We start from the raw sequence: 13,992 nt of genomic DNA, 5'->3' as shown, positions 1-13,992 counted from the left end.
GAGCTGAGCTGCCGCTGAGCTCCTGGATGGCTCAGTTGGTTGGAGGGCGTCCTCTCAACCACAAGGTTGCCGGTTTGACTCCCACAAGGGATGGTAGGCTGCGCCCCCTGCAACTAGCAACGGCAACTGGACCTGGTGCTGAGTTGCACCCTCCACAACTAAGACTGAAAGGACAACTTGACTTGGAAAAACAAACAAACAAACAAACAAAAAACTACAGGCATCATATATATGGTGATGGAAGGAGAACCGATTCTCGGTGATGAACACACAATGTAATTTATAGATGCTGTATTACAGAATTGTACACCTGAAATCGATGTAACTTTACTAACCATTGTCACCCCAATAAACTTTAATTAAAAAAAAAAGAACTACAGGGTAAAAATTGCTTGGGGAAAATACTGGATGCATACAGGGGTCTTAAGCTGGCAGGGAAGAAACAGGGCTGTGCGGGAGAAAAGAATACTCTCCCACTTGGTACACGACCTGTTATCTTTTTCTTCTCTTACTTTCCTTTGCATTCCTGATCTTACTGACTTTTTTCTCCATTGCTTCTCTCCTACTTCCCTAAACTGTTTCCTACTTAACTCATTATTTCCCTCATTCCTTTGCTAAGAGGTTCTCTCCCTACATCATCTTTGCAGCACACTAACTGGATGGGAATTACAGGAGGTACTCACAGAATCATGGATTCCTACAACATTTAAGCTAGAGAAGAAGGTGGATATCAGAGCTAACATCACAGGAAAACTGAGGTGCAGAGGAAGAAAATAACTTGTGAAAGTCAGAGGGGATTTTTGGCTAAGATTGGACCTACTGGGATAGTTTCCCTAATTTTCAACAAACAGAGCTCAACTTGGAGAAGAAATTGCTGCTGCTGCCAATGAAAACATGGTAATAGAAATGAGAGCAGCAGTAAGAGAAACGATCTATGCTCTATTGCAAACAGTAGTTATCAGGGATCTAAGAGCCAGTTATAAACTAGAACCAGGTGGCTCTGTGGTACGATTTGGGGTGAAGGAAGATCCCATGTGGCAGAATTCTTTTTCTTTTTAAGAACTTTGGGGCTGGCCCGGTGGCTCAGGCGGTTAGAGCTCCATGCTCCTAACTCCGAAGGCTGCCGGTTCGATTCCCACATGGGCCAGTGGGCTCTCAAACACAAGGTGGTCAGTTCAACTCCTCGAGTCCCACAAAGGATGGTGGTCTCTGCCCCCTGCAACTACGATTGAACATGGCACATTGAGCTGAGCTGCCGCTGAGCTCCCGGATGGCTCAGTTGGTTGGAGCGCGTCCTCTCAACCACAAGGTTGCCTGTTGGACTCCCCGAAGGGATGGTGGGCAGCGCCCCCTGCAACTAGCAACGGCAACTGGACCTGGAGCTGAGCTGCTCCCTCCACAACTAAGACTGAAAGGACAACAACTTGAAGCTGAATGGCACCCTCCACAACTAAGATTAAAGGACAACAACTTGACTTGGAAAAAAGTCCTAGAAGTACACACTGTTCCCCAATAAAGTCCTGTTCCCCTTCCCCAACAAAATCTTTATTATTTTTTTATTTTTAGATTTTATTGGGGAAGGGGAACAGGACTTAATTGGGGAACAGTGTGTACTTCCAGGACTTTTCTCCAAGTCAAGTTGTCCTTTCAATCTTAGTTGTGGAGGGTGTCGTTCAGCTTCAAGTTGTTCTTTTAGTCTTAGTTGTGGAGGGCGCAGCTCAGCTCCAGGTCCAGTTGCTGTTTTCCAGTTGCAGGGGGTGCAGCCCAACATCCCTTGCGGGAGTCGAACCGGCAACCTTGTGGTTGAGAGCCCACTGGCCCTTGTGCGAATCGAACTGGCAGCCCTCGGAGTTAGGAGCATGGAGCTCTAACTGCCTGAGCCACCGGGCCGGCCCGCAGCAGAATTCTTAAGAGGCAGTTCTTCTCTCTTACTGTGAATTAGTTGGAATGCACTAGCACCTCCCCCAGAAAGCAATGCTATACTCTAAATGCCCTGGAGAGAAGGTGCCCAAACGAAAGGACGAGAGACCACACTGGGGACAAGAATGGAGGGCCTACATTTTTTTTCCCCTAAAAACACTTTCATTTCAGGAAAATATCAAAAAATGTGTCCATTATTATTAGTGTTCCGCTTTTGGTACCAAAGACTGTCAGAACTTTCAGAGACCAGGACGATGACAAGCACGGAAGCAGGAGGACAGAAACCCTCCCCTAACAGAGTGGGGCTCCCTACCTGGAAGAGTCTGTTAAGGAAGCGAGGCGTGGCAGGAGCTGCGGCCAGAGCACCCACAAGTGTCTTAAGGACCAACACCTTTCCCACTTACATGGAACAGTGAAAAGTGCCAACAGGGTTCTCGCGACGGATGTCCTCATACTCCTCATATATACCCCGTTTTTGCCTGGTGTTAACATACTCCATCAGCTCTTGGATGGTCATGGCGTGGGGACCTGGGACATGCACCGAGTCCCAGTCTAAGGCAGGAGGGAGGGAGGACAGGATGATCTCATCGAAGGGATCCGGGTGGCCATTCGTCTGGGGTAGGAACTGGAAATTCCAAGTGGCGAGGTCAATTTTCACATACCCACCCAGGTTTTCTGGAAGGCACTCCCTGGGCAGGTGCTGGGTGACCTCTGATGTCTTTAGTATCTGAATCTGGAAGGCCAGAAAGAACTGTATGAGTATGTGGGGTGGGGTGGGGTTGGGGGGAGACAGTGACGAGAAAGAACAAATGTGCTTTTATTAGGTTTGGAGAACGGGATGAGATTTACGTGAAATACTTGACATAGTTCTAAAAGTACAGTGCACTTCACCTGCCTGGGACTGATGTCCTACGACTCTGCCAGACAGACAGGTCTGACTGCCCAGCATGTCTATCTGATTCCTCCTAGAACAGGGCCCTGTTATGCGCCTTCTGACAGGTACCATGGAGAACTAAAGCTTTACACTATGAACAAGGCCCCCCGTGACATGTGAGGCAGCCCCCACCTTCTGACCGCCGATCTGCACAGGCAGTGGTGGTTTTGGCTGCTCTGCCTGTTGCATGTGTTTCACTCACAGCTGGCTATGGATGTTCTCCAAGAGAGGCTTCTAGGAAATAAGACAAGACCTGTCACCCAGACTCAGGGTAGCCCAGCAAAAATGACAGAGAAGTCATCCCTATCATATCTCTGCTCCCTGCTGGGACACGGCCGTACTGGACCCAATTAGCCTAGTTGGTTGTCCTTGGAATCTGTGTGGGATGAGGATACTGGCCTCCCTTGCTGTTGCCTCTTCCTGGAATGCCCCTTCCTGTCCTCAGCGTCTTCAGGACACTTTACAGCTCCTGAGGCCTGCCTGCCGAGGCAGTGCTCTCCTCCCAGCTCTGTAGAGACACAGTCCTCCTTATCTGCATCTGGGTCCCCCTATCAGGACAGAGAGCTCCCCCAGGCTAAGGACTGTCCCACTGCACGTTTCATTCCCAGGGCCCAGAGTTTGGATTATAACGATACTCACTATATTGAGTTTATATACACATTCATACTTGTATATACGAGTGCAAGAACTTGCCCAGGGAGACCTCGCACAGAGTTGTCTCAGGAAAGATGCCCCCTACTCCCCTACTCTGGGTCCCTAAGTATTAATAATTCCACAGAATAAAACATCTTCAGTTTCCCCTCTCTAACCCCAGTCACGTCAGCTGTAAAGATCTGCACTGTTATTATTCAGAGAACCTCAGAACCCTGCACTACCAAAATCTCTGATATTTCACAACTTTGTTATCTTATCCAATAGTGCCAATGTTTCACATGCCATTTCTTTCAAGGGTGAGAAATGAGAGTGAAGCCATAATCTCTCAGTCCTGGAACACTCAGGCGATGATAACAGAATAAAGCCAATTTTAGACAACACTTTTGAATTTAAGAAGAAACACACTGTTTTAAAAGAATATGCCAGGAATGTAAGTAGAAAGAGACAGAATGAGAGGCTCTCCTCTGCCACCCTGGTGGTCAAAGGGACTGAATGGTATTTCCTGTTGAACAAATTCAAATACCAGCCCAACCAATGCAATTATATTAGGCGCCGTTGACTATGAAAGGCCTGTACGGCACTAAACTCAATTCAGGAAGTAGGAGCTACCGCTGAGTCCCCACAGGACACAGTCTTCAGTCCTATCTTTCTGCAAAGTGACGTGGAGGAGAGGTGCCCAACATACACTACACCCAGATCCTAACTTCAGGAACGTATAGTCTGGGGGAGAGGTAGCATGTACTGAGCTGAGAGAAGGAAAGCAGAGAACACAAGTGAATATACTAGCAGAAGCAGATAGTGCTCTAGCAGACAAGACAGGAGGATTTTTTGGAAGGTAGAGAATTAGCAATGTGGGAATCTGCCCACCTCCAAATGAAATAAAGCCAGCCTGCCTTACCCTCTCCCGGACTTTGTCTTTCAGCAAGAGGCTGACGATGGAGTAGGGCACGCGGAACCACACGGGTGCTCCCACGATCAGCACTTTCTTCAGACGAGCTGGAAACGCTCCCTGTGAGAACACAGAGGATGGTGTCAAGGGAACCGTTAGGGCACCGCAAGAGCCCTAGGAGAACCTCTGCCTGCTCAAGGCCAAAGTTTAGGTGTCGGCTCTTCTCCCCATTCTTACCCAGCAGGGGGAGTCTACAGCCTAATTCAGATTTCACTTGAGCAGCAAGAGAAGTGGGTTAAAGCTGATTTACCTTTAAAAATAATGATGTCATATTCTTGTCAGCAGAAGCTTTACGGATCAAAACCTACTCCGACTTTTCTAACCAGTATACATGTGTGCCTCCTTAAGTTCTGCTTATTAAAACTTTAAGGAAAAATTATATCATGAATAAACTTAATATGAAAGAAATATTTCTCTCATAATCTTTCTTTTGTTCTGGTACCTGTGTATTTATAATCATTTATTTTTTACCCAAGTCTTCCTCTATTTATGTATTCATTTATTTAATAATAAATATGACCTAGTGGGCACAAGGGCAAAGGAAGTACAACAGAAAAGTACAATGAAAAATTATGACTTCCTCATCTACAGCTCGGGGCCTCATTTAGTTTCTCAATATTCCAGCCCTTCTCATAGGAAGAGATACCATGTAATTCTGGCAATCTAACCGGGGAGAAATTATCCCCAAGGAATCAAACAAAAAAAGAGGAAACTAGCTAAATATCTTGCACCACTTTCTCCATATTCTTTTCAAAAGACTAAGTCTCAATGTGACATGTCAGCTCTACTAATTTGGGGGACTGCACACATTCCCTATAGTTAATATGCAGCATTCAGGACAAAGTTCTCCAAAGGCCTCTTCACTGCAGTCTGAGAAATTACCTTACATCTCTTCCCTCAAAGACGCAACAATTTATTTCAAGGACTAACTATAAATAGCCAATGCTCCTTTAATTGCCAGATCAACTGCTAGATCAAAAACCAGTCTCAAGGGGCTGGTCTGGTGGCTCAGGCGGTTAGAGCTCCATGCTCCTAACTCCGAAGGCTGCCGGTTTGATTCCCACATGGGCCAGTGGGCTCTCAACCACAAGGTTGCCAGTTCGATTCCTCGACTCCCGCAAGGGATGGTGGGCTCCGCCCCCTGCAACTAAGATTGAACACGGCACCTTGAGCTGAGCTGCCACTGAGCTCCCAGATGGCTCAGTTGGTTGGATAGCATCCTCTCAACCACAAGGTTTCCGGTCCAACTCCAGCAAGGGATGGTGGGAAGCGCCCCCTTCAGCTAGCAATGGCCGCTGGACCTGGAGCTGAACTGTGCCCTCCACAGCTAGCATTGAAAGGACAACAGCTTGACTTGGAAGAGGCCCTGGAAGTACACACTGTTCCCCAGTAAAGTCCTGTTCCCCTTCCCCCTCCCCCCCAAAAAAAATCTAAAAAAAAAAAACTAGGAAGAGTATGTATGTCTGAAAATGGGTAGCAATTAACAAAATGGTATGTTTTAACAAGATTGTTACATAACCTTTAAAATGAAGAGTTCAAAGATTTTTTAAAACTTTGGAAAATGCTCACAGTATAATCTTTAAACTAAACAAGATCAAAACTATAACCTTAATTTTGTTTAAAAAAAAAAAATCACACACACACACGTAGTTTCACAGAAAAAAAAAGATTATAAAAGAATCATATCAATTCCTTAACCTGGCAAAGGAAACAGACATACAAGCCCAGGAAGCAGAGAGAGTCCCAAACAAGATTAACCCGAAGAGCCCCACACCAAGACAGATTACAATTAAAATGTCAAAGGTTAAAGACAAAGAGAGAATCTTTAAAGCACTGAGAGAAAAGCAGTCAGTTTCTTACAAGGCAGCTCCCATAAGACTGTCAGCTGATTTCTCAGCAGAAACTCTGCAGGCCAGAAGGGACCGGCACGAAATATTCAAAGTGAGAAAAGGACCTACAACCAAGAGTACTCTACCCAGCAAGGCTGTCGTTTAGAATTGAAGGACAGATAAAGAGCTTCCCAGACAAGAAAGAGCTAAAGGAGTTCATCACCAGCACCCAGTATTACAAAAAATGTTAAAGGGACTTCATTAGGAAGAAGATAAAAAGTATGAACAATAAAATGGCGATAACTACACAACTGTCAAAAATTACTTTAAATGTAAATGGATCAAATGTTCCAATCAAAAGACATATAGGATCGTTGAAAGGGTAAGAAAAGAAGACCCTTACATATGCTGCCTACAAGACTTCAGATCGAAAGACACACACAGACTGAAAGTAAAAGGATAGAAAAAGATATTTCACGAAAATGGAGGGGAAAAAAAAAAGCTGGGGTAGCAATACTTATACAAGACAAAACAGACTTTTATTATAATTTTTTTTTAAGGGCGTTCTTACTAAAGAACAAAGGACAGCTTGCATGTGCCTTATGTGTGAGAGATGGAAGGTGAGATGGTTGTGGTCAGAAAGGGGGTGTTTCACAGGTGAAGATCTTCGCAGGTGGAGATCTTGGTGCAGTTGCTAATGAAGATGAAATCTACAGCGTGTCTGCACTGGAGAATAGATAATGTGGGATGATGTGAAGGCTACGAGACTAAATTGGGGCAAAGGCCTTGTGATTAAGTGGTGACTTTGAATTTGAGAGGATGCTGGGAATAAAATGAATAGAGAGAAAGACCATGAGGCAGGTACTGCTAGGGTGGGGATACATACTAAGGGGATTCTGCACTAAGGAACTGAAATGGGTAATGAATAACAGAGTGACAGAATAAAGAATAACAGAACAGAGAACCAGCCAGTGAAGTGGAATGATGTCCTAGAAGCGGTCATGGGGTATGAGGACAATTGGCATTTTTCCTCTTGGCGTCTTAGAGGGTGTGGTCCTCACTGCAGGGATTGTGGGGGATGCTATATTACTTGGAAAATCCAGTTTGCAGTTCATATGAACAGGTAAAGGAATGGGGAAGAGAATGATTTGAATATGTAGGAAACTTTGTCCTTAATAGAATTAAAGTTCCAAAAAGATCTGTGTGTTTTGGATAATAGTCTGAACCTTGCCTGCACAACAGAATTACCCAGAAAGTGCTAAAAACAAACAAACAAATTCCAGTATCCAGACCAATTAGATCAGTCTTTGGGTTGGGATCCCAGAGCAAGTCTTTTTTAAATCTCCACAGCTGATTGCTATGTGTGTGGGACAGAGCCAAAATGGACTTTTCAACAAAGGCTATAACAAGAGACAAAGAAGGACCCAGTAATCTACTTTGAGGGGACAAGTGCATCCACATGTTCATTGCAGCATTGTTTACAATGGCCAAGACCTGGAGGCAGCCTGGGTGTCCATCAATGGATGAATGGATAAGGAGGTGGTACATATATACAATGGAATGCTATTCAGCTGTAAAAAAGAATGAAATCTTGCCACCTGCCAACAACATGGATGGACCTAGAGTGTATTGTGCTGAGTGGAGTAAGTCAGAGACAGAAAGACAAATACCACATGATTTCACTTATATGTAGAATCTAAAGCTCAAAATAAAGAAACAAAACAGAAACAAATTCATAGATACAGAGAACATTTTGAGGGTTGCCAGATAGGAGGCAGGTTGTGGGGCTGGGTGCAAAAGGGGATGGGATTAAAAAGTACACATTGGTTGTTAGAAAGTAGTCATGGGGTGTAAAGTACGGTGTAGGGAATATAGTCAATGATATTGTAATAACGATGGTGTCAGGTGGGTACTAGATTTATTGGGGTGATCACTTTGTAAGATAAATGTGTAATCACTATGTTGTACACCTGAAACTAATATAATATTATATGTCAACTATAATTGAAAAATAAAAAATTATTAAAAAAAAAAAAGAAAATGAAAAGGTAAGTAAATAAATGAATAAATAAATAAACGTCTGGACACATATACCTCAAGCTCATTATACTGATAATATCCAAGGGGTAGGATTTTAATATTTTAGTTCTGTCACTTAATAGTTTGTATTACCTTCATCAAGTTCTTAAATCTTCAGGTCTAAGTTTCTAGATCTGTAAAATGGGGATAGAAATAGTAACAGCCATCACACTTCACAGTAGGGATGTCAGGATTAAATGAGCTTTAAAGCATGAAAACAGCATAGACTAGTGTGCAAAGCATTCAGTAAGTGTTAGTAATTATTACTTTGTAAGTGTCTGCATTCGTGAATGTTTTTAAACCTATTTATTTTATACATCTCTTTCAGCCATGCATTTCCTTAAAAATTAAAGATTTATCCTACAGGGGGTGAATTCCACCTTGTCTAGTTTAAATGGTTCATCCAAAACAATAATTAAACAGTTAAGAATCCACATGATGGCAACTAAAATAGGAGTTATGACATTTTAAAACTTAAAACCAGAATTTATCCTAAGAATTTTACCAAATAGAGAAAATCTACTCAGAGTAATTTAAGAAGTCAAAGGTTATATTTTTATTCCAATGCCATATTTTGATCCAAATCCTCATCACACTAACTGCTAGAAATTAATTCATACTATTAATAAACAGAATCTGAAGTGTGAGACAGTGCATTAAAGATAAACTTCTATTTACAACTCTCATGAGTATGAGGATGATAGGGGATTACACTTAATATTGTATCTGTTCCCAATGACAGAGCAACTAAGTCACTAATAAGAACATGAGGGGCTGACCCGGTGGCTCTGGCGGTTAGAGCTCCATGCTCCTAACTCCGAAGGCTGCCGGTTCGATTCCCACATGGGCCAGTGGGCTCTCAACCACAAGGTTGTTGCCAGTTCAATTCCTCAAGTCCCGCAAGGGATGGTGGGCTCCACCCCCTGCAACTAAGATTGAACACAGCACCTTGAGCTGAGCTGCCAATGAGCTCCCGAATGGCTCAGTTGGTTGGAGTGCGTCCTCTCAACCACAAGGTTGCCAGTTCGATTCTTTGAGTTCTGCAAGGCATGGTGGGTTGCGTCCCCTACAACTAGCAAGGACAACTGGAGCTGAGCTGTGCCCTCCACAGCTAAGACTGAAAGGACAACAACTTGAAACTGAACAGCACCCTCCACAACTAATATTGAAAGGACAACAACTTGACTTGGAAAAAAGTCCTGGAAGTACACGCTGTTCCCCAATACAAGTCCTATTCCCCTTCCCCAGTAAAATCTTTAAAAAAAAAAAAGAACATGATATAGGTTCTAAAGCAACAGGACTTTATTTCAGTCTCTTTCAATTTATACAGCAAAAACAACAAAACAGTATCTATAGTATTTCATTATTTTGAACCAAATAAAAGAGGACATACAAACGCAGAAAAACATTTGAAAACAAGACACTTAAAGGAGTCTGAACAAAACAAAAGAGGTATCATTTTAGAAATTCTAAATTCAAAGAAAGAAAAATTAAAGTGCAGTGCTGGGATAGTTCAAGGAAAAAGATATTCATACTTGTTGGTCAAAATAAAATTTTTTTCCTACTTTTATGGAGGGTAACCTAGTCATGTATTGGAGAAATGAAAGAATATTCATAATCTTTATCCAAAAAATCCTAGTCTTAGAAGTATCTTCTTAAAATCAATTAAAAGGAAAAGCTATAATAATATGATCATAACAGTATTATTTAAACCTGGAAATAACCTGAATAATACAGAAAGACTGTCAGATGGTTAAATTGTTTATAGTACGAGGTGTGATCAAAAAATACAGTGAATGTTTAAATTTTTTTAAAAATTGATTACAGTCAAAGACACATTGCCATTAATCCCCTTCAAGATACTCCCCCTCGCTTCAAAAACACTTACACTATCGTTCTTGCCACTTTCTGATGCAGTTCTGTAAGTGCTCTTTCTTGAGCGTCTTTACTTGTGCTGTCATGGCTGCCTTCATGTCCTGAACAGTCTTGACTTTGGGGAAGAGCCAGAAGTCGCATGGTGCCAGATCCAGTGAACAAAGTAGATGAGAACACACCGTCATGTTTGTATTTGACAGAAATTGCCATACACCAGAGCAATGTGTGACATGGAGTGTTGTCATGATGGAGGATGATTTACGGCACACTTTAAAACACACCTTCTCTCAACCGTAGCTCATACACGACAGACTGCACCGAACAAGTTGAAACTTGTCACACACTGTTACTAAGGTGCGACGTGCCGCTTCCCATATTGAAGATCCCTGCCTTTCCATTGGATGGCACTCAGCAGCAGCATTCACCGTATTTTGTGATCACAACAGAAAGGCTGCATGTCACACATCACTCCTGGTACGGCAATTTCTGTCAAATAAAAACATTACGGTGTGTCCTCATCCACCTTATTCACTGGATCTTGCGCTGTGCAACTTCTAGCTCTTCCACAGAGTCAAAATGATTCAGGACATTGAGACAGCCACGACAGCGCAACTAAAGACACTCAAGAAAGAGGACTTCAAGACTTCAAGTGGCATGAACGATGGGGTAAGTGTGTTCAAAGCGAGGGGAGATATTTTGAGGGGGATTAATGGCAATGTGTTTTTTACTGCAATAAATTTTTTAAATGTAAACATTCACCCTATTTTTTTTTTATCACACCTTGTATTATTAACTTACCAGGTTATTATTACTTTGTTAAAACTGACAAATAGTGTAAGTTGTGGAAATGAAGGACTATTTAAAATGTTAAAGTGGAAAAAAAACAGCTATCCAGGTGGGGGGAAAAAAAGTCAGATTCTTACATCTCATACCATACTCAAAAACCAGATACAAATGGATTAAAGTCTTAAACAACAAAAACAAAAGCTTAAGCTTTAAAAAGGAAATAGCTCCTCAAAAAGTTAAATGTAGAATTACCATGTGATCCAAAAATGCCACTTTTAGTAGTATATATGCAAAAGAATCGAAAGCAGATCCTCAAACAGGTGATTGTATACAATGTTCAGAGGAGCACTATTCACCACAGCCAAAGGTGAAAACCACCCAAATGTCCATCAACAGATGACTAGATAAGCAAAACATTGTATATCCATACAACACAATATTATTTGGCCTTAAAAAGGAATGAAGCACTGATACATGCTATAATATGCATGAATCTTAAGAACATTATGCTAAGTAAAATAGACACAGAAGGAAAAAATTATGATTCCACTTAAATGAGAACCCAGAATACACAAAATGCCAGAGGCGGGGGGGGGAGGGTAAGGGGTGATAGTGTTTAATGGGCACAGAGTTTCTGTTTGATGACAAAATAGTCCTGAAAATGGATAGTGGTGTAGTTATGTTGTAAATGTACTTAATGCCACTGAACTGCACACTTAAAAATGGTAAATTTTGTTATGTATATTTTACAATAAAAAAAATCAAAAAAATTAATACACATGGCATCAATGGTAGTTTGGTAAAAAAAAAAAGATAATAGTTAACATATATTTTCTGACTTTGGCATCAGGAAGGATTTAAGGTGCAAACGCATTATCAGGTGCAAATACAGAAAAGAATATACAGACACATTGAACCACATTAAAATTAAGAACTTCTGTTGGTCCAAAGGACTTTATAAAAAGTGAAAAAACAACAAGCTGTAAACTAAGCCAGTGTATATTAATACATATATAAATGAATTAGTATCAGTAATACATGAAAAACTACATAAATGAACAAAACAATAGGAAAATGGGTAAAAGCCATAAATAGGCATTTTGCAGAAAACATATGGCCAATAAATAAATATACGAAGAGATAATCTCACAAGAGAAATGCAAGTTACCCCACAAGACACCACTTTATACTCACTTGACAGGGAACAAAATGAAGAAGTCTGACACTACCAAGTGTTGGAGAGGATGTGGATCAATGGAAATTTTACCCATGGCAGGTGAGTACAACCACTTTGGAAAACAATTTATGACACTATTTTATGAAGCTGAATCTTCATAGACCTTCTGACCTGCTAATTCTATTCATAGATGTATACTCCAGAGCATGCATTCTCAATGGGGGTGATACCACCCCAAGGGGTGAAATTAGTTTTGAGGACAGTGGGAAATGGGCGAAAAAAATCACGCTCCTTTTTATGTATAAAGCATAGACATACAGTCACTACATAAGGATACATATAGTACCTCTGTGGTATTAGAATTCCATTAAAAGAGGAACTGTGAGGAATGTCTAAAAAACGTGCCTTAGTGAGGCGATAATGACTAAAGTGGCCGAGAAACACTGCCCTGCACACACTCCAGCACACATGCACTGAAGGCCAGTGTAAGAAAACTCACAGCCGCACTGCTCATAACAGCAAAACTCAGGAAACAATCCAACGAGCCCTCAACAGAACAGTGGATGAATAAACTGGTATATTCATCAATGGATGAGTAAAAAGGTAACAACTCTTCAACCATCAATAAAAAGGAATGAATTACAGTTACATGCAACACAAGGAATTTCAGTAATATAAGGATGAGTGGACAATGGAAGTCCCAGAAAACAACACACCCTCCTTATATACTTCCTTTGTAAAGCAGTGACAGTAAATAGACACCTCTAGAAATCTATGTAGTCCCACAGTACTCCCACATGAAGTCCTGGTACAAAGACTTCATAGATTCTGAGATGAATTTTTTCAAACTGTTGTCACTCAGTAGGTCCTGAAATTAATTTACTAGGTCATGACTAACATTTTAAAAATACAAAATAGACGGGAATGATCAAAGTTATTGATTTTTGTGTGTGTGTGTGAAACCTTTTTGTTTTGTTTTATAAATATGTATACACAGATAAACGGTCCTATCCACGGATTCCGATATCTAAGTAACTCTGAAAACCTTAAGCCTTTTTTGTTAGGTTTGGTGCAAAAATTCACAGGGCAGCAAAATCTAACCTGAAATTCCCTAGGCTATTTACAGCCTTTACTCTTCTGCACTCATTATGAATAATACATCTCATTGCAGAAATATTAATGTGTTCAAAATATTAAAAAAACACCTCTGGACCTCAGAGTTTTGGATAAGAGACTAAGAACCTTACCCATGTATATAACTCTACATGTATGTGTAAGTGTACAACATACATTTTTGTGTAGTAAGTCGCAATGTAAAACGTATTTCTGACTAGATTAAGTTAAAAATTCTGAAAGTCACTAGCCAAGTGACATTTTTCATGACACTGGCCATACCTACACCTTCATTAATTCTGACTCTATAAAACTCCAGGAAAGGGACATCCACCTTTATGATTTGGAATGTTCCTGTGAATTTCTTATTTTAATTCTTCCCACTTTACTTTTAAGACTTTTGCTTGTTCTGAGGAAGCAGATATTAGTCATCATTTACAGATGACCTTTAAACAAAACAGTGTCTGAAATTTACATCATTCCTAAATCTCCCAAAGAATAAAGTATCCAAACCACTGAAGGAGAGTTGAGAGGGCCTTCTCACAGCCTTACCTTCAGCAGGTTTAGGACTTTCTTGCCCAGATCCAGCTCAAAGTTGGCATAATTAGAACCGCACATGTCATAGATAAACACCAGTCCGTTCCTCTGAGTTTCAAAGCTGTAAACCAACCATTGA

At 41.3% G+C, this 13,992-nt stretch overlaps 1 protein-coding gene across 1 annotated transcript in view; it reads right to left on the bottom strand.

The window, feature by feature from the left end:
- PTPN9 (protein tyrosine phosphatase non-receptor type 9) overlaps positions 1-13,992 on the bottom strand; it is a 70,130-nt gene that overhangs the window by 19,496 nt on the left and 36,642 nt on the right. The window contains exons 5-7 of the mRNA XM_074328305.2: positions 13,869-13,974; positions 4,407-4,517; positions 2,325-2,653 (exon numbers count right to left, since the gene is read on the bottom strand). Coding sequence (XP_074184406.1) covers positions 2,325-2,653; positions 4,407-4,517; positions 13,869-13,974 — 546 coding nt within the window. The remainder of the gene's footprint in view (positions 1-2,324; positions 2,654-4,406; positions 4,518-13,868; positions 13,975-13,992) is intronic.

Source organism: Rhinolophus sinicus, chromosome 3, assembly GCF_057876585.1.
Source record: "Rhinolophus sinicus isolate RSI-liver-muscle chromosome 3, RSI-T2T, whole genome shotgun sequence".
Taxonomy (NCBI): domain Eukaryota; kingdom Metazoa; phylum Chordata; class Mammalia; order Chiroptera; family Rhinolophidae; genus Rhinolophus; species Rhinolophus sinicus.
The sequence above is the reverse complement of the archived record's forward strand: the minus strand, read 5'-3'. Positions and strand labels throughout refer to the sequence as shown.